This window comes from Alternaria triticimaculans (genome assembly GCF_023758025.1).
Source record: "Alternaria triticimaculans strain BMP 0046 chromosome Unknown scaffold_5, whole genome shotgun sequence".
NCBI lineage: Eukaryota > Fungi > Ascomycota > Dothideomycetes > Pleosporales > Pleosporaceae > Alternaria > Alternaria triticimaculans.
In genome coordinates, this window is record NW_026055962.1 from 478,170 (window position 1) to 503,029 (window position 24,860).

Below are 24,860 nucleotides of genomic sequence, written 5' to 3' on the forward strand. Positions count from 1 at the left end.
TCAATTGATCAACGAGAGCGCGTCTACCAAATGCGTAGTGCGAGAGGATGGCAGAGCTGACTATTCCCAGAGATTATTTACTGGACGTTGAACACGTTCTTTCCCGCAATACAGCTCTTCTTCGAGTCGGGCTCGTCGTGTACCATCGACTGCGGGAGGTTCCCGGACGCAATCGTTGGGCTGGATCCCGCACTCCGATTCAGATTGACGGATTGTGCATACGAAGAAGAAGGTCGCGTGGTTAACAGCATACTGCCTCGACGTTTTGTACATTCCGGTACCGGTCTCGTCATACAAGAAGCAGTAATCGCCCATCGCACGAGTATTGCAATCCGGAATTTTTCGGATCCACAGAAAACCCAGCTATGGCGACCAGGCGTTGTTGTCCAGCCCAAGATTACAAAAGAGCTGCACACAGTCGTTGGGCTCAGGCTGAGGGGAATGGACAAAACAGCGTACATATGGGCGAAGGCTGCGGTGCCTACCGGAGGAAGGGTGTGGGGAAACGTGAGGTCATCTGGCCTGCAAGACGATCTGCCTGTCCCCATACTCCCTTCTGTAGAGGAGGAGCCCGGCGCTCAAACAGTCGTGGTTATTAAGGACAGCCTGATCGAGCGCAATCGCCAGGGCAATAGGGAGATGGGGACCTTCGAGGCCATTACACCAGAAGATTCTTCGTAATTATACCGGAGTTATACGTTACGGCACAGCTGGCGGTGGACGCGACGATGTCGAATTAAGTGTCTGGTAGTAGATTAGCTTGGCAAGTAGCCATCTATCTTCAAGGTCCCTTCCGACGCATGTGAGGATATCCACTCGGGAAGATCCGGCCAAGCTCCAGTAACGTGTGTCTGGAGCTGGATCGTGGTCGAAAGATAGCAGCATGCTGACAAAAGTCGACGTTATATATCCTAAGCCCGATCGGACTGGTATTGCGAGTAATCTCGGGCGAGTGTGCAAAACAGCAGGACCGAAGCGGATGTAAGGATCTTGAAGTGGGGTACTGAGTCGATCCCAGGCGCGGGCGCAGCTATAAAGACACTAATTCCCACGTCAGTGCTGTTCAGCACCGCGCATCGCATCTACAACAGTCAGTACATCTTGCAAGTCCCTGTTGGTTTTGACTCACAGCGTACAGAACTCTTTGATACCATCCACCTATACCTCATCATGTCTGGCGCCAACGCTATCGTCCTCTACCCTCGCAAGGAGGGCTCCACCTTTGACAAGGAGTACTACCTCAAGACACACATGCCGCTCGCCATGAAGAACTGGAAAGACCACGGTCTCAAGTCCTACGCCGTCAGTGAGCTCAACGCCGATGGTCCATACGCCATCAGCACCGTCATGGAGTTTGACAGCCCGGAGAGTGTCGGAAAGGCCTTGCAGAGTGAGGGCACCAAGGAGGTCATGGAGGACGTAAAGAACTTCAGCAGCGAGACACCGATCCTCGTTCACGGCAATGTCGTCGGACGGAGTTAGGCTTGGAACCAAATGGAAACAAGGTTGGCCGAGGATCGTGAGCGATGGATACTATGACGAGCCTCATGCAGGGTGTGGTGTGGAGACGGAGGTAGGATGGGGTTAGCGGCGTGAAAGCTGCATGGAGGGGTAGCTGTCTCGCTTGGGATGCCCCGCACTTTGTCCTTCCGAGGTATCCTGCATCAATCCAAGGTGACATACTCCATTTTGCAAACATCATCACGCATTCCAATCAATCGGACAATTGGAACATTAGACTCGTAGTGTAAACTCTAATGAACGTTTACCTGTGTTTAAGAATAACTGTCGTCATGGTATAGTCTTCGATGCGCAGACCTGTACATCCAAACAGCCTCTGACCCCGTGTTATTGGCTGTGATAGCACGGCCAGAGTGTGCAGAGCTGAGCGCTTCAGCTTCGACGTCATGGGCTCAGCGACACAGCCTCTATCGCTCTACCAGGTATTACGAAGCTTCAGGCAGCCATTTGTGTAACATATCTGCAGCTTCCTCGTCGTCTCTTTCGTATACGAGAGCACGCTCACATCACAGATTCACGTCGTGTACCACGAAACGCTCATCAGCCTTACCCAGCGCATGCGAACCACGGACGATGGGCGACCTCTATGCGTCATGCCCCCTCGATCGGACGCGCAGAGAGATCAGACTGCTCATCCTCGAGCCCAACAATGACGAAGACATCACAAGATGCAGCCTCCAGACCTACAGCCCAGAAGACTGTCCATCGTATACTGCTTTGTCTTACACCTGGGGTGCCGATGTAATGCACACCAATATCGAGATCAATGGCGTCAGTGTCCCAATTCGCGAGAATCTATGGGACTTCCTACATCAGCAACTACTCCATGGAAATTACGGACCCTTCTGGATTGACGCAATCTGTATACAGCAGTCGGAGGTCGACGAGCGTAATCACCAAGTTCGATTGATGAGTTCCATATATTCAGAAGCTGGCAGAGTTTTGATCTGGCTCGGTAAAGAGGGCGATGATAGCGACATTGCCGTGCAGATTTTGGACGGAGACCTGGTCGACTGGACTAAACAGCTGAATTTGGATACCGACGAGAGTGACGAGAGTGACGAGAGTGACGAGATTGACGACAGTGACGAGGACTGTAACCAGCCTCGTCCAACCCGGAGAGTACCTAGGTTCAAGAGGCTCTTAACCTCAACAGAGGAGCGCAGCATTACAGCACTATGTAACAGAAGATATTGGTCCCGGATGTGGATTATACAGGAAGTCATGCTTGCGGACTACCTGGAGATACATTGTGGCTCAAAGATTGTCTCGTTATCTAGTCTTGTGCTATCGCTCGAGGACCTCGCAAGTGCGGTCAGACATTTGGAACTTATTGACCCTTCTTTTTTTCACGATAAGCCTTACATGTCTCACCTTCACGAAATCCTCGCCAGTCCTGCTATGGACATTGCTATGATACGGGGTCAATCCACACCACGTGTGTCAGTCACTTTCTCGGATTTGTTGGAAGCATATGGCGACCATGAGTGTGGGGACATTCGAGATAAAGTCTACGCTCTTGTAGGGGTCGCAGAATATGGCCAGTCTATCAAAATCGACTATCGCAAGTCAGCAAAAGACATTCTTATCGACCTCCTGTACCACGAAGGCAATCGGATTAAACACAGAAAAACTATTCTCAAGCATCAAAGATGGAAGGGCGATGAGCTGTTCAAATTTGCGCAGCTTTTGAGCAGAGTGTTGAACGTGCCTCTTTCTGAGACTGAGATACAGCTCCACGTTAGCCAGAGCGAGAGCGTAGCGATGTTTCTGGACTGGGAAGAATAAAATTAACAGATGGCGTGATTTGAGATCTTCAACGCAGAAGAAAAACCGACATGAACATCAAGACCACAAGTGATCAAGCAATTGAACACTCTCAATGATCATAAACTCCATTAACATCTCCATGCTATCCCGTGCGAGTCTACAACCCAATCCAAAGCTCCCACACTCAATGCTTAGTATTATGTACGAGAAGATGCAGACGTGAAATATATACAGTGAACATCGGCATCTCGTCTCATACTCTTCAATCCAATTGTAATCGATCCCGAATGACCTCAACACTCTCTAAAAGAACAGCCCATCTATCTAACGGCGGTACTGGCCCTGATGCTGTTGCTGCGCGTACTTTGCTGCCTGTTGCGCCTGGTCGAAGCTTGCGCCGTAAGCCTGCGTGGGCGGAGCCTGCTGTTGTTGCTGCGCCATGTTGCCGTAGCCTTGCGGTGACGGCTGTGGGAAATACTGGCTCTGCGGTGTTTGCGCTGGGGAGACCCAACCTCCAGGGACGTTCATCTGCGGGGTTGGCGCCTGCTGGGGGAAGTACTGCTGCTGCTGTTGCTGATACATGGGGTGCATCTGGCTCGGTGTAGAGTACGCCATTCCGACGATGCCTGACGGTGTACCAGGCCCGGTAGGCATGCCCATGACACTCGGAGTACCCATCATGCTCGGTGCGCCCATCACACTCGGAGCACCCATGCCGGTTGGCGTGCCCATACCCATAACACTGGGAGTACCCATCATGCTCGGCGCATAGTTGCTCTGAGCCATTGCATATTGTTGCTGCATCTGCTGTTGCATCATCATCTGCTGGCGTTGCTGGACCTCCATCATTTGGCGCTGTTGGGTCTGCAAGGTGCGTCGGTCGATCTCAGCTTGCATGGTCGGTGTAAAACTCTGGCGATTGGCCTTGTGAGCCGCCTTCTCCTTCTCGCGATAATCGATGTAACCTGTAAGACCTGTCGGAGGCTCCTTTTGCACTTTCTTGGTGTTCTGCGAAAGGTCCAAAAGAGGAGTGTTTGTCATGCGAGCCACCTGTTCCTGCTCGCGAGCAGACAAAGTAGTAGGTTGTTGATTAAGCAGTGTCTCAGCACCGCGGCTTAGAGGGCGGCTGGGTGGACGGGCAGGACCCGGAGAGCCCTGAGGCGACCGCTGAATATGACTCCAATCTCCAGAGTGCGTACGAGTCCAATCTCCAGAATGCGTGCGACCGAACGGAGGTGGGGTATGCGACTTGCTCCTGCCATGTCCATACATTATAGGCTGCTGCTGATGCGCCGCACGATGCATCACCCAGTCTTCAGGATCCAGCCTTGTCCTGTCCGGCTGCTGTGGTGAGGCTGCAGCAGGCTGCCATGCGACTTGTCGTGAATCCGAGATCTGCGGAGAGTTCGAACCACTGCGCGCATGCATGGGTTGATTAGGTGAACCTGCACCGGAGATATAAGACAGTCGGTGCTGTTCATTCGGGGTAGTCGCAAGGTTCTCCTTGGACCGCGAGGCGCTGTTATCGTGCAGCATCTGTGTCATGGTTCCACTGGTGCCCGGACGCTTGCCGTCAAAGTCCAGCGCGTACGTCGGACCAAAGTCAATACTGGGAACAGCTGCAGGCGCCTGTGCTGGGTCCAGAACAGACTTGTAGCCATGTGGATCTTCATCTGAGGGAAGCTTTACGTTTGGATCTCCAATCATGGTCAGAACACCGCTTCTTGGTCGATCGGTGCGTCGTTCAGGCAATCTTCGTGGAGGAGGCGCAGGTTCCTCTTCAGCGATGCTGGCATAGTCTGGCGTGGAAGTCGATATGGCATCATCGTCGTAGAAACTGCTTGATCCGCTTGGCTGACGATTCAGAGTGGGCTGTGTGATGTTGAAAGCGTCGAGAGCTTCAGGGTCGATTACGTCCTCTCGTAAACTGTCGAGTCTTGAGCTACTGGTCGAAAGGGTGTCATCCTCTTGCGAGGCTAGGGGAGACCGACCTGGTACTGGTTTACGGGGTATGCCGCCGCTTTCGGGGTGCGGACGATAAGGGAGCTCGTGACTGGGGGGCTGTGGCGGCAACTCACTATGTTCTGGGACCGATGGAGCTGTCGGCTGGTAGCCTGTGGGAGAGTCGACGAACTCGGAATGCTCGACGTATGGTGATGCGGGAATGGTAGATAGGCGGTTCCCAGAGTTTTGGTTCGTTGGAGGCGGCCTTGAGTTGACACCAAGATACATCGATTGGCCCTGATCACCGTACGCGTTGTAGTCACCACTGCGTCTGCTCTGTATGGTGTCCTGATTTCTCCAAGCCCCGACTGCGCCAGCGGCAGCTACGCCCCCTGGAAAGGATCCATGTGAAGCGTCAGCCATTTGCTGAAGTGTAGCAGAGTCGACTGCAGGGTTTGGCTTAGCCATGGGCATGTTGGGACGAATGGGTGGCTTTTGATTGGCAGCGTGCTCCTGGGTCGGAGGAAGGTCGACATAACCTTGCGGTGGAGCAGACAGATCTGCAGGCGGCGGTGGAAGGTTCTGTGGCTCCTTGATGGGGCTCTCGTCGTAATCTGACGCAGACGAATCATAAGGCTGGACCGCCCCGTTCGACGAACCGTTGAGTATACGATGCTGGGGAGGCGTCGGCGGTCGCTCGTCTTCGTATGGCGTCTCCTCTCGCGTGAATCTAGATGGATTGTTCTCGTTGCGTCCGTTGACTTGCTCTGACACAGATCGCTGATGGCGTGGGGTACCGAATGGGTTTGCTGCGGGAGCTGTTCCGACGCGACGCGGCGCTTGCACTTCAAAGTCTGGGAATTTGCGTGTAGGGGAGGACGCGCGTGTGGACGGGCTGGAGCGAATGGAGCCTTGGTCTTCAAATCGCAGGTTACGAGGTGTGAAGCCTGCCCGGCTGACGGTATTCCTACGGCTGGCGCGACTGTAGATGGATTCTGCGTCCTGGTTCGCAGTTACCATCCGTGTGGATGTGAGGTCCTTCAATTGCTTCCTCCAGTGGCGCTCTGACCACTTGTCGCTGCCCTCAGTGTTGATCAAGCCCACCACGTCCCACATCTCCAAGTATCCGTAGCGCCTGTCGGAAGGCATAGCGAACATCAGACCGCGGGTGTCTAGAACGTCCGCAATCAACTTCTTTGGGCGTCCGTATAGTGAGAATGTATCGAACACGGGGAAAAGGTACTGGAGCATAATCTCAAATCCTGAAATAGCGGGACGCGACTCCGGCATGACAAAGACGAATCCTTCTGTTGTACTCTCTGGCGTAGAGTGGATGGTGATCTTGCCCTCGATCTTCACCAATGTAGACTGGTCGATGAGCGGCTTCGACTGCGGGTAGATGGCGTAGCATGAGTATGCGTCCTTGACCGTGGCGATGGCCTTGGTTTTCTTGGTGACCTTCTTGGTATCGTAGAACTTGATGTCGCCTTTGAGTATCGGCGGTCGCTCGTAAGCGTTGCCCTTCTTCTGCAGCTTCTGCATCTTGAGGTATTCCTTCTCATCTGGCGGAGAGACGACACACCAGCAGCGGCGCCACGGAGTGCCCGCGCCAAACCGAACGCGCACCCAGTCCTCGTACTTTGCGCACTGTCGGTCCAGTATCATGCGGATGTTGTTCAGCGTCTTGCCCTTGCCAGCGATCAGCGCACCCGTGTACGCTTCCGACAGAGTGGTGTGTTCGAACATGGCGAGGCGGATGCCGGCGGTCCATTGCGTAAGCGCGTGGTAGGAATCGAAGTGGAAGAGGTATTTGTTGCTTGCGGCCGTGGACACGCTGAGGATGTTGTCGAGCTTCTTTCCGTCTTTGAGGGTCATGGAGGGGATCTGCGGGGTCAGTGAGGTCATAGTGAGGGCGTGAGCGGACATACCATGTGGATCGCAGCGTCCGTCAGGTTGATGAACGTGGGCAACACCTCGGCGTCACCCCCAGCCTGGTCTAACGCGCTCGCATCCCAGAGGGAGAGGATGGTGCCCACGAGCTGGACGAAGTACTCCTGCCATCTCCGATCTGGCGCGGGACGGCCACCTGCATTGCCGTTAGTATCACAGACAGGCATGGCCTACAGGGCTGACGTACGGGTGTCGGTGTCGTGGAACTTGAGGAAGTAGCCCTCCTGGTACAGCTTGTTCGAGTGGCTGTTCAGGAAGGTGAAGATGCGCTGCAGCTCGGGCAGCGTGTCCTGGCTTACTTCCATGACGGGCGGCTGGTATGTCTGGATCATGGACATGGGACGGACCGAGGCTCGCGAGTCGCTGCGCTCGCGTTGGGTCGCGCGGGAGGGAGGGCGCTCGCTGTTATACGAGTCGAGAGCGGTGGCCGACTGTGCAAAGTTGGCTGAGCTGACGGGTTGCTTCGTCGAGGGTGAAGGCGGAGCGGGGGACGCGGGGCCCGGAGACGGTCCGGCGGACGGAGGGTTCTTTTGCAAGGTATTCTGGTTGGAACCACCCCATTGTGACATAAACGACAGAACTGTGAAGGGGCGAACCGGGCGCAACATTAGTGAATGTTCTTGCAACGACGGGCACTGCCGACAAGGGAGCGAGGGACGCGGTTTTGTAGCCGGTGCATTATTTACCTCTCTTTGGACGACCCATGGCAGCAACGAGTGGCGGTATTAGTACAAGTGGAAGGTCTCTCCTCTATGCGGTGCACAATGCAGGTGCTCTACGGGCGCGTTGTCGGTACGGAACCAGGCGTGCAAGCCACGGGTACACCGGCTCGCGGAATGTTACGGCGCAGCGACTAGAGCTTCTTCGGGAACGAGCGACGAGAGCACAGGATTAGAGATGTGTGTAGAGGCGGAGGAGGACAGCAATCATGGAAACTACAAGGAGCGAAAGAGCGGTAGGCGTAGTACGTATATCTGAGGTCCGTGGTGGACTTAGACTTGTGGAGGAATTTCTGGGCACGCGGCAGGGATTAGCGTGCCTATGACGCGAACCTGCGAAAGGGTTCTGGTCTTTGGAGATCGCCGCGCGCTGGACGATCCATCTACCGGCTGACAGATTCGTATTCCATTGCGACTTCTTCCATATCCGCGCAGACGGCAGCGCGCTCCTTCATCGACATCAACGCATGGCCGCGTGTTCCATATCCACAATCCTCCCGGAGACCTCAATGGCCACTGCACGCTTATTCATTGGCCCTTGGTCGTATTCCCAGCGCATCTAGAGGCCCCGTACTAGACTAAATTGGCGGCCGCCCACCTGTCTTCGGTCACTCGGCACGGACTTCTCCTGTTCTGGGTAACGATGATGCTGTGGCAGTGCATCTTGGCCGTTTCTGCCAAATCCATGTGTTGGCAATAGCGGCCGGAACGCGGCCCACGGAATCTGGGGTACCCAGCTGTTCTTCCCTTAACAGAGGTTTGTCAGATGCGCTGACCAGGCATACAGATCTTACCTGCATGCCATCCTAGCCGAGCACTCCGAGTAACCGGCGCGTCGCGTCGTATGTTGTACCACAATGCCATGTCAGACAACGGTGCCAAAGGTTGATGTTGGCATGCATCATCGATTGAGTGACGAACGTGATCGCCCATCGTGGCGTTGTGTAAATCAAGGCTGAGACTGTCTACTTTGGTATTATTCAATAATTCGTTTTGAGCCGGCAGTCCGCATGGCAGATGAGGGGAAGCTGCCAGAATGGCTCGCGAGTATCCGTCGAGACAGTCCTTGTATTCATGATTAACGTCTCGCCTTGCCAATGCGCTTGGCGAGGATGTCGTGACGGAGACGATAGAGGTTCACGTGATATGATGTTTTGGGCCTAGCGTTCTCACGGCGCGGTAGCGTGATGGCAGCTGACAACGCGGGCGCGACAGATCGCCTGCTCCACTCGGTGCCAGACGCGTCGAGCTATAGCATGTCAAGTTCAGTTTGATACTGCATTCCGCATACCAACCCAACTCGCCCACTTCTCCAACGTTCAGCTCTCACAGTACAGTACCCTCGCTTAATATCCCGCGTCACAGTCAGACAGTCAGTGCTGCCCGCACCGAGCACACACCAGCGCATCACAGTCACCACACCACCAACGCCAAACCTCCATCCTCCCACCTTGACCCTCCACCCTCCAAAGTTCACTCGCTACAATGGCACGTAAGCGCAAAGTCGCTGACGAGAAGCCCACATCCAATGGCTCAACGCCTCAACCCAACGGTGCGAAGAAACGAAGGATTGACTGGTCGACGGTAGACAAAGATCTCAGCTTCAAGATCACAGCAGTCACTGTCAGGAAACAAAAGAAGCCAACAAAATTAGCAAAATCGAAGCAGGGCGCTGTCAATGATGGGAACGTCAGCGAGTTTGACGCGCCCTTGGACGCGGAGACCACGCAGCCAAATCCATATCCCGAGACGCAGCTACCCGAGCTACACGTCAAGATAACGCCTGCGCTATACTGGGAGGCTATGCGGCGCTATCGGAGGTTTACTGTAAACGGCGAGGAGTTTGAAGTAGGTCAGATGATCTTTGTGAAGAAGAGTGAAGAAGACAAGATTGCAGAAGGTCCCGGCACGATTGAGCATTGGGTCGCCAAAATTCTCGAAGTTCGCGGTGGAGATCCCACCCATGTCTTTCTCAGAGTGTACTGGGCATACCGGCCCGAGGACATACCAGGTGGACGACAAGCGCATCATGGCGACAGCGAGCTGATAGTCAGCAATCACATGGATATCATTGACGCTTTGTCGGTGGATTCGTCCGCAGACGTGGTGTATTGGGACGACGACCCGGAAAGCCTCGACCTCAAGACAGATCAGCTATTTTTCCGCCAGAGCTACGACATTACAAAGCGCGCCAACAGCCAACTGAGCAAAATGAAAACGTACTGCATCGACAAGAAGCCTTGCAATCCGGACGAGCTTCTTCTACAATGCCCACAATGTTCAGAGTGGCTTCATGCGGACTGTCTCAAGAAGCGAGCGCTCCAAGACGCAGCACCGCAATTGAAGAAGCGGGGCCGACCTAGCCAAGTTCAAGCCTCCACCACCTTGGATGCAAGAATCAAGGCGCAAGACAACAAGGCCCGCCTGACAATATTAGAGAGGCGCGGCGGGAAACCCAAACGCAAGTGGGACGTGGACATACTATGTCTTGTATGCGGCGGGATGGTAGAGGAAGCCAGCGACAAAGCATACAAGGAAGTGCCTGAAACTGCAGGTTCTCAATTCGGCTCCGATATCACTGAAGACGACAAATACGACATCATACCCACGGCATCTATGGTTGCCAAACCGCCTGTCCAGGACGACGATGCAGACTCCGTCATGGGCGATGCAGAGTCCGATCAAGACGTCGAAGCCAAAGACCCCCCAGGAAGCGATGCTGAGATCAAGGGTGAGACCGTCGAAACACCCTCCTCCGACTAGCCCACTAAATTCCCATCCTAGTGCCAAGAAAGAGAGGCCGTCCTCCCGGATCCAAGAACAAGAGGAAGCGCACTCCTTGGGCTCAAACTAAAAAGTCTACGCTGCCACATGCCAAATATCGCAGAACGGAAACCGGGAAAGAGGGTGTTTTCCCGCATGCTGCATACGATATGGATACAATTATGGTCGTGGAGAAGACTGCGAAGACGGTGTCTGGATCTGCGAAGAAAGCGACAGCAACGAAAATACTTGGATCTACGAAAGACGCAACAGCGAGCGCCCAGCCTTCTTCACCACAAATGGCGCCTTCCTCGCCACAAGTGGCATCCAAACCAACACCATTGAGTCCCGAAACCGCGGAAGAAGTCTTCCCAACTACTGCACACAAAACACCAGCTCCAGCACCCATTAGCGAATCAGTCTTCCAATCCGGCGTACGATCCGTGAAGAAACTCTTCTGGCGAGGATCCTAATATCACAGCGAGATCATTTCATTACCAAGTATAGATTTCAGGCGGGGTGTAATGGTAGATACCCTTTCATTCGGCGTACACATCACTACGGGATATTCTGGTGTTTCGCTTTCTAGCGAGCGTTTCCTCACTATCAATACCCACCATTAATTAATTCACTGTTCAAACCAAGTCATACACGTGTAAATTATGCATTCTCACTCTAGGCGGTCTAACAATACAAAGCCCGATGAAGGCATGTATACTCGTTAAAATCAGCAAAGGGGGTATCCACCTGAATGTCCCGTTCCCACCACCCATGTGAAAATACACTACAAATAACGCCATCGCTGAATGCTTGTTTGATCCCGTATGCATGCATGCAGCGGCCTTAACCCTCCTTTTCCTTAAACCATATTTCGCTGTGGGGGAAAGAGATGCCCGTCCGTTAAACACCTTAGAAATGCATGTTGTGTTATACTCGATACCTCGTCATCGCCATCGCTGTCGACCTTGTCTCTTGCTGAAAACCCTTTCGTCTCCATCTCATCGTTTCTTCTCGCCTGGCAAGTTGGCCTTTCCTACCTTCATCTTTAGCAGCAGTCTTGGCCCACTGCTACCACCTCTCTCCACGCTAACGAGACCGCTCTTAGCAGTGCCGTTGCCGTTTGACATACTACTTGGCTCGAAGCTCTGTCGCTTAGATGGCCTATCGTCGTCCCCATTTCCAGTAACCATCTTACGTTTCTTGTTCTCTCCAGCGAGAAAGCCAGCCAGCCTTTTGGGTGCAATTCGCAGCTTGACGATCTTGCTTCTCTTTTGCTTGATTACAGGTCTGGCCACAGATGCAGGGTTGGTCGCAGCAGGTCGTGATGGAGCAGGGGCTGCGCTTGGCCGAGGTGAAGGAGCAGCACTAGGACGTGGTGATGGAGCTGCGCTGGAGGGCCTTGATGGCACAGTAGAGCCGGAAGCGGTCTTGGTCCTGATCTTAAGCTTGGGCGCCGGCAGAGGAACCGGTGATGCGATAGCAGGCGGTGTAGCCATAGCCTTTGGTACCTTGATGACCGCTGGTGTTGGCTTCGCTTGGGCAGGCGCAGGAGCTGGAGTCGGGACCTTGGGTGGTGGAACCGGAGTCTTGGTAACCGGAGCAGGAGCAGCGGTGGGAGCTTGAACTGGAGCCGGTGCTGGAGTCGCTGGCTTGGGGGTCGCTGCTGGGGTGGCTATCTTCTTTGACGGCTGCATCAGCGGCACTTCTGGAGTCGATGAACGCGAATCCGTTGCGGCTGGAGCGGCAGGGGGCGGGGGCGGTGGTGCTGGTACTGGCGCTTGCACTGGCGCTGGAGATGCAGGTTTGGACACTGGTGCAGGGGATGGTGAGTGATAGACAGTGGGTGAGAACATTATAGACTGGCTTCTCTGTAAGGCCTGTGTAGAGTCCGCAGTTGCCGGTGTAGATGCAGTAGACTGCTTCTTCGGTCCTCCGATCTTGAGCGACAGCTTCGGCAGTGCTGATTTCGGAGCCGGAGCAGCGGTATCTCTTGTGGGTTGTGGTGTAGGTAGTGCGGCAGGTGGAACAGGCGCCTTTTCCTTCTTGTCGTCTTTGTCCTCCTTCTTCTCTTCCTTTGGAAGCGTTCTCGATCTCCATCTAAACTTATTGGTCTTTTTGAAGACCACTGATGCCTTTCCAATATGCTCCACCTTCCAATAGCGTGGCATAGACAGTTTGATACGCAGCTTGTTGGACTTCTGGTTATCGAAGATCATGTCGCAGATGTCCAAAAGCTCAGACATGTCGTTCGTAGACAGTACTTTCGACTTCAGAGCTTCTTCCAGGACCATACGCAGGGTCTGGTTGCCCTGCATGTCGCTCTTCAACCCTCTCAGAGCCCCATTAAGGTTCTGCCGGGCGAGAGCTGATGCACGCTCAGCATTACTGGCTTCGTTCTCGATCATAAGTGTGCCTGCTGAAGTGTCCGCAGCCTTCTCCGGCGCCCAGACGTCTCCAGTAGCGATTTGTCCAATCGCAATGCCAAAGATACGTAGCAGCTGCTTTCTGAAGTACGGCGAAGGATCGGACCGAATCTCGTGCATGAGGAATCTCAAGACTGTATCCTTCCGGATCATGCCGAGCCGAATCAAGCACTCCCAAGCTTTTAAGCGTACGTTGTCTGCATTTCCCAGCTGGGCGTACTGGAGAAACTCGGTTGGCTTGAACGGGGTGACGCGACTCATGACCAACTTCAGCGCACAGTCAAGGGCGGTGGTTGTGTAAACGTTCTGGTAGGTAGGAATCCACTCGTCAAGTCTCTGGTGTCGGGTGAGCTCTCCGATGGCTTTGCTTGTGAAATCCTGCTCTTGAGCCCATTCTTCGTGACTAAGGTCGGCACTGGCTGTAGTTTTTGTGAGTGTCTCCGCGAGACAGCGCATCAGGGTAGAAATATAATGGTCGTCGCTGTAATCGTTTCCGCGGTTGTCGTTGTACCGAACAAGATCGAGCAAGAAGCGCTTCGCTTCTAGTGGTGATCTGCCATCTTCGCCCTTGATCTTGGCAATGGCTTTGGGGATAGCGCATTGTATCAGATACATGCTACGATCGGAGAAGTCATTGGAGCGAGTCATGGGTGAGTTGGGTAAGCAGAAAAGCTCGCGGAAGGCCTTTTGCAGATGGAACAGGCCAACCCACTCTGTTCGCTTCAATGCACTCTGAGCCAAAACATTAGCGGCCATGGTCCGTATGCCGTGGAAGTATCGGTTGTCCATCAGCGTCTTGACCAAGAAAGTAGAGATCAGCTTATGACCTTCCTTGTTGGCGAGAAACTGTATCGATTCTGCCTGTGCAACGACATCCTTGTCTTGCTGCAACTGCGAGACGTACATGTACGACGGCATGTCCTCGATGTTAGTCCGACATATCCATTCAAAGTCCGCATCGACACGAATCCATTCGTAAGCCTCCCCCTCTTGCTTGGCCTCGTCTTCCGGTGGCCAATCGTCCAATCGCCACTCATCATGTTCCTGGGGAGACGTAAAGAGGTCTCCCAGCATGTAGAAGGTGACATCCTCTTGAGTCTCGCCTGAAGCATCCAGACCTGCAGCAGCAGCCATGCGCTCCTTGTTAAGTCGATTTCTCTTGAGTCGCTTGTACTTTGTGTTGTACGGAATCTCTACTTTGACGTTGTTCGAATTGATATCGACGATGTGTTCGTAGGGCGTTCCATCAGCTTCGTGAATTCGAATAGTCATCGGGCCAACGAAAGTGGGGTATCCTGTCGCTGACCGCAAGTCGCGAGACTTCTCCTTCGCTTCGCGCATGAAGTCATCCGCGGCGAGACCGCTGTCGATATTCGTGATGGATGAGTCAGCCTGGAGCTGCTTGATAGTAAGTTGGACCACCTGCTTCTTCTTGTTGAACGAAGGCACACAGTGAAAAGTAGGACATCCAGCTCCTACAATCCATTGCTGGAAGAACGATTCCAGCTTCTGATGTCCAACCTTCTCACAGATATCGAGAAAGTCATCTGTAGCGATCGCGCCGTTGGCGTACTTGCCCTGACGAGCATTAAAGAGCATGCGGTACAGACACCTGTCGACACCATTCTTCCCGCTCTGTTTTACCAGACGGTTGTGGAGGATAGACAGTACCATGAGCGATTTCAGCTCCATGAACTCGACCTCTCCAGGATCCAGTTGTAAGACGTATCCGAGCTGCTGTAATGACGGGCGCTTGCGGTCCATCTGGATGACTCGGTCGACCATCACCTTTTGACGGAACCGCCAGTCGTTCCGACCGAACAGCTCTCGGAGGTAAAGCTCAGCCATGAACCACGATCCACCAACGATGATCCAGTGATCTTCTGGGTTGTGTGCAATCACGTCAACGCCTATCCACTGGCTGGCTACTGCATGCACCAAGACCCTGGTCGTGTGCTCCAGTGGCTCCCACACAGTCTCCGGAAAGAGCAGGCGAGAGCTACAGATAGAGAATGAGGCTGTGTGCGCGGTGTCCCATTCCAAATCGTCTACGAATGCCAGCTTGTAGGAGTTTCCAAATGCATAACTCTGGAAGCGCTCGGTGAAGGTGTCGAGAGCTCGGGCCAGCATCATGGCGCTGTTCCTGACCTCATTCTCCTTGCCTGGCAAGCAAAACGCGTGGACTTTGATGGCATTCTCTCCCAAGCGCTCGTCATCAAGTGTATCGCGGTATTCCGAGAGATCGACGTGTTCAAAGGGACCGATTACGAAGCCGATATGCTGTGGGAGGACGAGGGTATCGCACGAGAAGCTGGCTGTCTTTCGCGAAGAGTCGGCGGGATCGAGGATCTTTAAAGGTCAGCTTAGAACGCGCTAAATACAATAGGTCGATACTCACATCGTCTGTAAGGGTACCGGAGCAGATGACTTGCATCTCCATGGCTTTTTCTTCCTCGGACAAGTCGACCTGATCATCGTCCGCATCCAGCATGACGCTATCCGCCTTTTCCACACCCTGTGCCTGTGCCTGCACCTGCGCATTCGATTTGCTGAGCGCATCCCCCAGCGTTCGCGGATAGCGGATGGACACATCGAACAGACAGCGCGTTTCGCCGTCGTCTATGCACGGAAAGAGACACGACGCCGCACCGGGAAAGGACGAGTTGCGCGTGTAGGCATGTGGGTACCGGGCATCTCCATCCTCGACTCCGACAAATTGCAGCGCGTCCCGAAAGTCGTCCAGTTCGTATTCGATCTCCAGCTTCATCGGCGCATAAAAGGTACCCTGAGCGTCGTCGGTCATGCCAGCCTCCGAGGGCTTCACTTCCCGGATTTTGACCTTGTCGGGCACGGTAATGACCAGCTCATCTTCGGCGCCCTGTGTATGTCGCGCAATCCGCTCTTTCGCGTAGTGGTATTGTTCGAGACCGGTACCGGGATATAACGTCAGGCGCTGGTGAAGGTTCGAGTAACTAAAGGCGGCTTTTTCTCCTTCGATCTTGATGCTCGTCGGCCTCAGCTGCCGGCAGTTCAGCGTGATATCCCGCAGATGCGCTTTGTCCGGCTGTATGTCGAGCGTGGTAAGGCCCTTGACGCGGCGCGGTGCAAAACTGAAGTCGAGCTCGAGCTGCTGCTTCAACAGGGTGAAGGAGCCGCCCGACGAGGCGTCAGCCGCTACATCGGCGAGCTCGTTGGGCGCCATGTTAGGCGACGCAGGCGATGCTGCTTCCGAGTTGGCGACGGATAGATGGCGGTCGAGGGTTGAGCGGTGTTGGCTCAGCTTCTTTGTCGGCGATACGCGTACATGCCGGGAGTTCGCGACAATGGCCGCTAAGAGTAAGCGCTGGTCTGTGCGCGAAATATGTGGAGGCGCGCACTTCCGCGCTTCACTAATCGTCACTGCGGCCCACTCCACCAACTACGAGAATGTGAATGTCGTACGTCTATGGGCAACTTTAATAGTACTGTACTCAGATACCAGTCTTTGTACCGCCATGCTCACTATGTAGCGAGCTGGGCAAGTGCGTAAACGTCGGTAAAATGTACCCCTTGTCTTCCAGGACAAATTTGAGATCGTGGATCTTTGTTAAGTGAACAGGTCGCTGCCGCCCTTTCATTTCTAGGGCAGATTTGAGACCGTAGGTGTTCAAAACTAAAGACTAGCTGTGATACCTACGTCTTCAAGGGCAGATTTCATATTGTGGGTTTTCAAAACTGGGGGGTCGCTGCGGCCCCTGCGTTTCTATGGCAAGATCGCAATCGTGGGTCGGTGAGACTCAATGGATATCTGCGTCCCGCCTGCCACCCCCTTCGTCTTCAAAGGAAGGTTCGCAATCGTGGGTCGCACTACCTAGCTTTGAGACTGGAGGGGTACCTGCGGCCCCTTGATGCCCTCTTCTCCTAAGGCAAGTCTGCTATCATCGGTCGCTATCGATGGTATCTATCTGTCGCAGCTATAACTAGGTTTTTTAATAGCACTATCAAGACCACGTCGTTCTCTCGAACTCACAGCTCGGTTTTCCACTCAAGCACAACGAAAGGTCATGCTGCCTGGAAGGGGACGTCGTCACTGGACCAAAGTCAACCAGGCTCTTGCTCCGTCTTCTGACTACAGCTATGTGACAATTTCTGTTTGCTTAATGACTCTCGGGGGAGCATAAAAACTGATAGAACGACACTTTGATAATGTTCAATATAAAAGTCTAGATCTCCTACATACACTGTGACGACGCTACATCGTTAACCGCACTGTGCAGTAACATTACCCTGCCATCGTTGTCAACACCAAGCGAACTTCAGGTCGAACCCAAAAACGATCAGACACCCACTGCTGCGCATAACGCTCAGCACTAACCCCTATGACACAGCCAGCTGAATCCGCACAGCCAACTGAACCCGGACAGCCAACTGAACCCGGACAGCCAACTGAACCCGGACAGCCAACTGAACCCGGACAGCCAAATGAACCTGAACAGCCGACTGAACCTGAACAGCCAACCGAACCCGGGAAGCAAGCCCTCGTTGCTCTCGAGCCGCCCCCAGCACACTGTTACCAGTATTACGAGAACTACGATTGCGGCCACATGGCTTTCGAATACGATCAACAATTCCCGTGCCCCACATCTCTCGCTACCGGCGAGTGCGACTGTACGGATTGGACACTCACTGCACTTGAACTCACGGTAAAGGGAAACTGTGTTCACTGCGAGAACGGGACAAGTAGGAAGTTGAAGAAAGCGCAGAGGGAAGCCGAACGTGAAGATCGCAGTCCAGGAAGTACGATGAGCATCGAGGGGAGCAATGAGAGGACGAAGAAAAAGAAGGTCACTGAGTTCAGGGAAGAAGATGACTAAGTTCACGTGGACTGAACTTTACAGGACAGGATCTAGGCGTTTAGTTCAATAGTGTTTGATGTCTCTTTCCATGGTTTATCGAAGAGGTGTTCTTCTCCTTGTGATCATAGCCCATAACTTTGCCTTCTTCCCGCCGACCAGTGACAGTGTTTGACGCGCCAAGTCAATGTAAAGTAGCATCACAGCAGCCATAATCATGCCATTGCTAAACATTCACGACCCGTTCCTTGACCATATCCAATTCAATGACACGATATCAAACACCAGGCTCGAGGAATAGTATAAGATCTCGCAAAATGAACCTATTCTGTCGTCCTCAACATCGCAACCTCCAGACACTTCTAGACACTTAGACGACTCTATACTTGTTTCATACCTACATTCCAAGTTACCACCGCTGGTCGGTTCCCACATCACAAAGACGAATTGGAAGATACGAACAATCCGAAAGCCATAAACTCCCTTCACCCAAACATCAAACAACACAAGCAATACCCGTCCCCCACTGCCGCCACGATGAACCAAGTCCTACCCGCAGACCTCTACATTCCCCAGCCCCCAAACCCACCAAACAGGTGCGAAAGGTACTATCAACCATATGCCAACTGCCAACACATGATCACTATCTTCGACACCATCATACGTTGCAATACCTACAGACACAACGGCAGATGTGATTGTATAACTCCCGTTACTATTCCTTACCCAGGTCTTGCTCCCCTAAACCGACCGTGCATACACTGCGGTAATGGAACGAACGGCAAGATCGAGGAGTGGGAGAAGGAACATAGGCGCGATCAGGATAGGAGGCAGCACCGACCAAACTTCAATGGCATAAATGACAAGTTAAAGAATTTCGACTGTCGAAGATAGATGGGGTGTCGTGACATGGCAAGCTGGAAATTTTTCAGGTGTCGTTGTATATATTTGGTTCTTGGGGAGACTTTCTTTGTACTGTATAGTTTACTTTCAGGTTTACAAGGGACTTGGCATAATCTCCTATGGGCGTTCTGCAGCATTTATACGGCATCTTGGGGTACAGCGAGGTATCGGCTTCATCTATTCATTCATGTATATCTTTTAGTCATTTAGCCAATTGCATTCGTAACTCAGACTCGAGTTTTGTGTTCCATGATCCATCATGGACGACGCCTCTCCGTTCTCTTCCTTTATGATACCATCGTCATTTGTATCACTTACTACTCACCCCATCAGACACTCACTCAAAACATCCTCCTCCTCATCCCCACCTCCAACCCCAACGGCTTCCTCAAAAATCCCTCCCTAGTCTCCATCTCACCCTGCCTAATCTCGAACTCGTACCTCCTAAACACCGTGCCCACGATAAGCGCCAACTCCATCTCCGCCACATTCCTGCCCACACAAGCCCTCGGCCCATAGCTAAAAGGGATAAACGCCGCTTTCTGCTGCTCGGTCACGTTTTCCCAGCGCTCAGGTCGGAACACGTCGGCGTCTTCGCCCCAGATCTCCGTGGAGTGGTGGATTGTGTATGCGGGGACGGAGAGGACGGTGCCTTGGGGGAAGTGGTGGCCTAGAAGGGTAATGCCGGGGCCAGGGGGGATCAAGCGGGGGAGACCGAGAGAGGAGGTACTATGGATGCGCATTGTTTCTTTGATGACCGCGTCGAGGTAAGGTAGATCTTTGACTTGAGCATAGTTTGGAACGGCATCTGCATCTGGGAGCGCGTCGTCGAGTTCCTTTTGTAACTTTTGTACTACATCTGGGTGCTGAAGGCAGTGGTAGAGAAGAGCGCAGGAAGTGTTGGATGTGGTATCTGAGCCGGCGATGAGTTGGGTGAGGGCTTCGGCAGTGAGTTCTTCGCGGCCAAGCTTCTGGCCGCTTTCGTCGCGGCCTTCCATCAGGCGGGCGAGGAGGTCGACGCGGTCAGATGGTTTCTCGAGACGGGCGTTGACGCGGGCGATGGCTATTCCGGCAAGGTTCTCGATCGCTTTCATGCCTTGGCTGAAGAAGGGGTCCGGGAAGTACTTTGCGTAGGGCTTTATGGCAGGGAAACATCCGATGGTGCCACTGACTTCACCTCGGCGGTTCAACACCTCGATCGCAGGCGCATACGTGATCTGTCCTCCCTTGCTGACCTCGGCTTCATCTTTTCCCTTCGCCAGCATACCGAACGGCTCGCCAAATGCCAGATCACCAATGACATCGAAAGCGAGGTAGTTAAACCAGTGCAGCGCATCCATATGATACCATCCTCTTTTCTCTTGAACGCTTGCCGCTCTGCGATCCCACTGTTTCTGCAACTCTTCCAGGTTGTGATGAATATACTGCTCAAACTGCAATACACTCTTCGCAGAAAACGTATGAGAAACCGTCTTCCTCTTCCTCGTATGCTCGGCACGATCCCTCGTATTGAACAGCCCCCGTCTTATCGACACAAAAGCATCGTAGTACTCGCTCTTCAGGAATCCATTACCGTGACCGTAGATCTGCGGGATAGCGTCCGCATCCGCAATACTGACGTGATGCGGCTGAATACGAACAAGCTTTCCGTACTTCTTGTGTGCCTCATGAACGGCGAGATAGCGTTTCCCGCGCCGGCATTGAGCCAAGAGCCAGAGGTTCGTCCAAGCGGCTGGGAACGGAGAGGGGATGTCGCGGATCTGCCAGTTGCGGAGGTAAGGCAAGATATAGAAGATGAACGGAAGGAGTAGGATAGACCACGGCGTGATCAGAAGCGTCGTAAGAAACATATTGAGCGTCGTGTCTGTCGAAAGCCAGAAGGTCGGTCCAGAGAAGAGCTTGGCTCTTTATCCGGTAAGAGAAACGCTCTAGCAATAGCACCGAGCCCAACGTACTCTTGTCGAAACTCTATCGTACAAAGTACACTGACTCGCTTTTACCCTCTTGTACAAAAGGTCTAGGAACAGGCCTCTTATAGTCGCAGGTCGGCCTTTCGCCAACGCGAACCGTGGTAGTTTTCACACGTGCGCGTTGCTTTCCCGACGCCAACACGCGACCAACAGACGTCAGACCCGTCTCGACTCCCTCTCCAAAAACCCTCCTCTAGCCAATCGCACGGCCCCGAAAACCATCTTCTCTAGCCGTGTCGAAGGTCCGAAGGTTTCCAAGCCGGGCGCTTGACCCCGCCTTCCTCTAGTGCGCCGAATGTTCCCCGCGACCTGGTCCATCGTCATCGGGAGCGCGACGCCAAGTCTGCGCAGTAGCCGATCGAATAGCATCTTGTCCGAGAGTTGTGCGTTGATGATGGATGCTGATGTTTCGGTGTTGAAAAACGGCTGTGAAGTGTGAGGTGGTGGAACCTGAAACTTACCGACGTGCCTGCCGTATGTAGCTTATGCGGTGTCACGTCGGAAGTACTCGAAACGCGCCGAAGGTAGCACAGAGATCCCGCGGTCATGTCTAAATTGACCTTTGGATATATGAAAAGCTTACGAAAGCTTACGACAGCTGCGAGAGTCACCATGTTATCACATGAGGAAAGTAAGATATTTCAGAGGGTATTAGATTAAGAAACATCGCTATCTACCTAAGAACGTCCTCCCGCTACAAATGTCCCTAAAAGAGTCAGACAGGTAAAAGGTACCGTCTACTCATAAAGCAAACGCCTTGTGGTATCATGCCTTCGATCATCCATCAATGTATCGTTATCCTAGCGTGTATATCGTCCACCAACATGTTACTTAGTTGTTGTCGTCATCGTCAGAGAAGAAGTTCAAGATGGCCTTAACCGCCATAGGGCCCAGCCCGTGGGGCGGGTAGCAAATGTAGCTTGGGTCGTCGACTGCACCCAACTTCTCACGGAACTCAGTCTTGTTGGTGAGCTTGAGTTCGGTCGCGATGGCGTGGTAGGCGCGGCTGAGCACCTTGACGCGAGTGCCCTTGACGTTGTGTCCTGGGCTGAACTTGGAGCTAGCACCGCCACCAAAGGTGACGCTGGTTGCGCCGCTAGCAGCGACTTGCTTGAGAGCATGTGTGACAATATACTCAATCGAACCACCGGGTGCGCCGGGGAAGTCGAGCGAGTACTTGACTTGCCAGCCGTGGTCAGGTGAAAGCTGCGCCATGGCGACAAAGGCAGCGATAGTGCCGTCGGGTGTATAGGCGATGTGGTATTGGCGATGCTCCTCGTCTTGCCATGGGTGAATGTTGGTCAAATGGACCTGCTTGCCCTTGCGGTTGTTCAGCCAATCCGCTACACGAGCATCGACCTTAGCCTTGACATCTGGTGGTGGTGGTGTGCCGAGGGCATAATCGCTAATCTTGACACCCTCCTTCTCCGCGTGGCGGATCTTGCGCTGCACGTCAGAGTCCTTGTCCGCTGGGTTGTGGACAGGGTCTACACGCTGCTCTCCAGTGACGGAGAATGTGCGCCAGTTGAACTTGGTAGCAAGCACCTCCTCGGTGGCGTGTCCTACAAGAAGCCACAGTGGCTTGAGGTTGCGCTCCTTCTTGATGTACTTGAGGTAACCAGCCATGGTCTTGAGGTATTGAGACTCGTGGCAAAGAGGATCACCGACAGTGATGGCGAACCCGTCCTGAGGTACGAAGCCGACAGCCGCACCGGTGTTCTCGTCGCGCCAGATCTCTGTGCGAGGCTCCAACCAGGAGGTGTTGGTGGCATCACCGTAGTTGGCGATGAGCTTCTCGATAGGCTGGAGGTCGATCTTGGCAACCGCACGATCCTGTCCTTCCCATGGTGGATGCATGGTGCTGGCCTCAGGATGACGCAGCTGCTTGATAACTGGCCGCTCTGGCAAACTCTTCGGGTCGCGAGGGAACATGGACGCATGGCGAATGTTCCCGAGGTTCATCATCAACATGAGAATACGCTCGAGACCGATACCACCACCACCGTGGGGCGGTGCTCCCCATTGGAAGCCCTGGATGTAGTCTTCCATCGAACCGGGATCGACCTTGAGCTTGCGCATCTTGTCCAGTAGCAAGGTGGAGTCGTGGATACGCTGGCCACCACTGAGAATCTCCTGTCCTCTGCAGAAGATATCGAAGGAGTTGGTGACGGTAGGGTCGTTCGGGTCGTTCATGGCGTAGAATGGGCGTGCGTTCGCGGGGAACTTGTCTAGAATGTAGTAGTCGGTTCCAAGCTTCTGCTTGATGACACGACCAAGCTGAACCTCATCCCTGGTACCCAGGTCTTCGTTCACGTCAAGCTCGTTGCCATCGTCATCCCTCCAGCCGGACTCGTTCAGCATGCGAACACCGTCGGCGAAGGGAATGATGGGTGTCTGGTCCAGCCAGACCAAATCCTCGTGAGGGAAGTGCTTCTTGATGACCTCAATCTCGGGACGGTACTGGTCGTAGATACCCTTGAAAATGGCCTTGAAAGTGCGGTCCAGCACACGGAGGACCTCGTGGTAGTGCTCGTCTATCTGCATCTCCAGATCCAGACCAGTGTACTCAGTCAAATGACGGTACGTGTTACTGTTCTCAGCACGGAAGACGGCACCGATTTCGTACACTTTGCCAAAGTCTGCAGAGATGGCCATCTGTTTGGCCAATTGGGGACTCTGAGCAAGGAAGGCGCCACGACCAAAGTAGTCGATCTTGAACACACTGGCACCCGACTCGGTAGCACCACCCTGAAGCTTTGGGGTGTGGATTTCGATGAAGCCTTCCGAATCTAGCTGGTTACGGAAGAGCCTGCAGATACCAGACTGGATGCGGAAGATACCCTGTGAAGCTGTTGTCCTCAGATCGATAACGCGGTTGTTCAAGCGTGTACGATCCGCAATCTTGACGCGGGTGTGTCCCTCCTTGTGGTCTGCATTCGCAAGCTCAGCGTCGACCTCGGCCTGTGAGACCTCGGCTTCGTTGACGTTGAAGGGCAGGTGGTCGGTGACGGCGGCCTCGACGTGGAGGGCGTGTACCGAAACCTCGACGTCGTGGATGGTTGCTCCAAGGACCTCGCCCTGCTTGGCCTTGGGCTCCTGAAGGATACCCTTGACCAGGACGATGGTCTCGGCGTCCAGGTGCTCAGCCCAGTACAACATGTACTTGGAGATATCCGCGTGCTCCAAGAGAACACCCTGGATGGTAGCGAGCTGCTGGCGGAACATCAGGAAGACGAACTTGGAGCTCATCTTCCTAAGGTGGTGGATGCGGGCGCGGAAGACGACCTCCTTGCCAACATCCTTTGCGGAGAAGTCCTGAATCCTGTGGCGGGGCTCATGCTTCCACTCGCCAGCGTAGGAGTTGGGGTCGATGACACCGTACTTGGAGCGCTGCTCGGGAGTCAGCTCAGCCAATGCCTGGTCTTCCATCTCTTTCCTCCTGCGCTCGAGCTCTTGCTCCTTCTCCATGTTCTGCTTGTGGCGCTCTTCCTGCTGGGCCTGCTTCTCGTGCTTGCGCAGCTGGCCGCGCGACATGGGCTCGCCCTCGCGGTTGAGGGGGGCATCTTCGTCGCTCGAGTCGTTGCCAATGTGCAGCTTCTCCTTGACAGCTCGCATGGGGCTGTGCGAGATGGAGCCGGAGCGGTTGGTCTTGTTGGTCTTGTCGGTGCCGGTGCGGCTCGGGCTCTCAGTGCGGCGGTGGAGGATGCCGCTGAGGGAGTTGCGGGGCTGGTCGATGCTGGTCCGGCTGTCGGTGGGCGAGGCAACGTCGGCGCGCTTGTGCTCGCCGCTTGCTCGAGAGCCGCCCAGGGTGACGGAAGAGCGCGGCGACGCGACGGGCGACTGTGCGCGGCCATTGACGGACGAGGGCGACTTGACGCCGCTCTTCTCGTCGTCCGAGGCCGAGGAGCCGTGGTGCGGCTTGAGCTTGTCAAGCGCTCTCTTGAGGGAACTCATGGCGGGGTGGTGCGAGAGCGTTGCCCGTGTGTGCGTGGTTAGACTACCTGAGCGCAAGTGGGGGCAAGCAGACGCGGGGGAGTGCTGCTGCTGAGGGGGGATGGAAGGTGT

The 24,860-nt window shown here is 54.1% G+C and overlaps 6 protein-coding genes across 6 annotated transcripts; 2 read left to right on the forward strand and 4 right to left on the reverse strand.

Moving 5' to 3' along the window:
- Positions 1-441: 441 nt before the first annotated feature.
- Positions 442-1,482, forward strand: J4E78_004481 (uncharacterized protein; the record flags this gene model as incomplete). Its single annotated transcript, XM_049365110.1, has 3 exons — positions 442-677; positions 969-1,090; positions 1,139-1,482. The coding sequence occupies 3 exons, from the start codon at positions 442-444 to the stop codon at positions 1,480-1,482; spliced, it is 702 nt and encodes a 233-aa protein (XP_049222911.1).
- Positions 1,483-3,615: 2,133 nt separating this feature from the next.
- On the reverse strand, positions 3,616-7,754 carry J4E78_004482 (uncharacterized protein; the record flags this gene model as incomplete). Its single annotated transcript, XM_049365111.1, has 3 exons — positions 3,616-7,119; positions 7,164-7,321; positions 7,373-7,754. The coding sequence occupies 3 exons, from the start codon at positions 7,752-7,754 to the stop codon at positions 3,616-3,618; spliced, it is 4,044 nt and encodes a 1,347-aa protein (XP_049222912.1).
- A 1,635-nt stretch (positions 7,755-9,389) lies between these two features.
- Positions 9,390-10,667, forward strand: J4E78_004483 (uncharacterized protein; the record flags this gene model as incomplete). The annotated part of the gene is made up of 1 exon (XM_049365112.1): positions 9,390-10,667. The coding sequence occupies one exon, from the start codon at positions 9,390-9,392 to the stop codon at positions 10,665-10,667; it is 1,278 nt and encodes a 425-aa protein (XP_049222913.1).
- Positions 10,668-11,665: 998 nt separating this feature from the next.
- Positions 11,666-16,292, reverse strand: J4E78_004484 (uncharacterized protein; the record flags this gene model as incomplete). The annotated part of the gene is made up of 2 exons (XM_049365113.1): positions 11,666-15,439; positions 15,489-16,292. 2 exons carry the CDS (start codon positions 16,290-16,292, stop codon positions 11,666-11,668), a joined length of 4,578 nt encoding a protein of 1,525 aa, XP_049222914.1.
- Positions 16,293-19,166: 2,874 nt separating this feature from the next.
- Positions 19,167-20,675, reverse strand: J4E78_004485 (uncharacterized protein; the record flags this gene model as incomplete). Its single annotated transcript, XM_049365114.1, has 1 exon — positions 19,167-20,675. The coding sequence occupies one exon, from the start codon at positions 20,673-20,675 to the stop codon at positions 19,167-19,169; it is 1,509 nt and encodes a 502-aa protein (XP_049222915.1).
- Positions 20,676-21,626: 951 nt separating this feature from the next.
- On the reverse strand, positions 21,627-24,749 carry J4E78_004486 (uncharacterized protein; the record flags this gene model as incomplete). The annotated part of the gene is made up of 1 exon (XM_049365115.1): positions 21,627-24,749. The coding sequence occupies one exon, from the start codon at positions 24,747-24,749 to the stop codon at positions 21,627-21,629; it is 3,123 nt and encodes a 1,040-aa protein (XP_049222916.1).
- Positions 24,750-24,860: the final 111 nt, after the last annotated feature.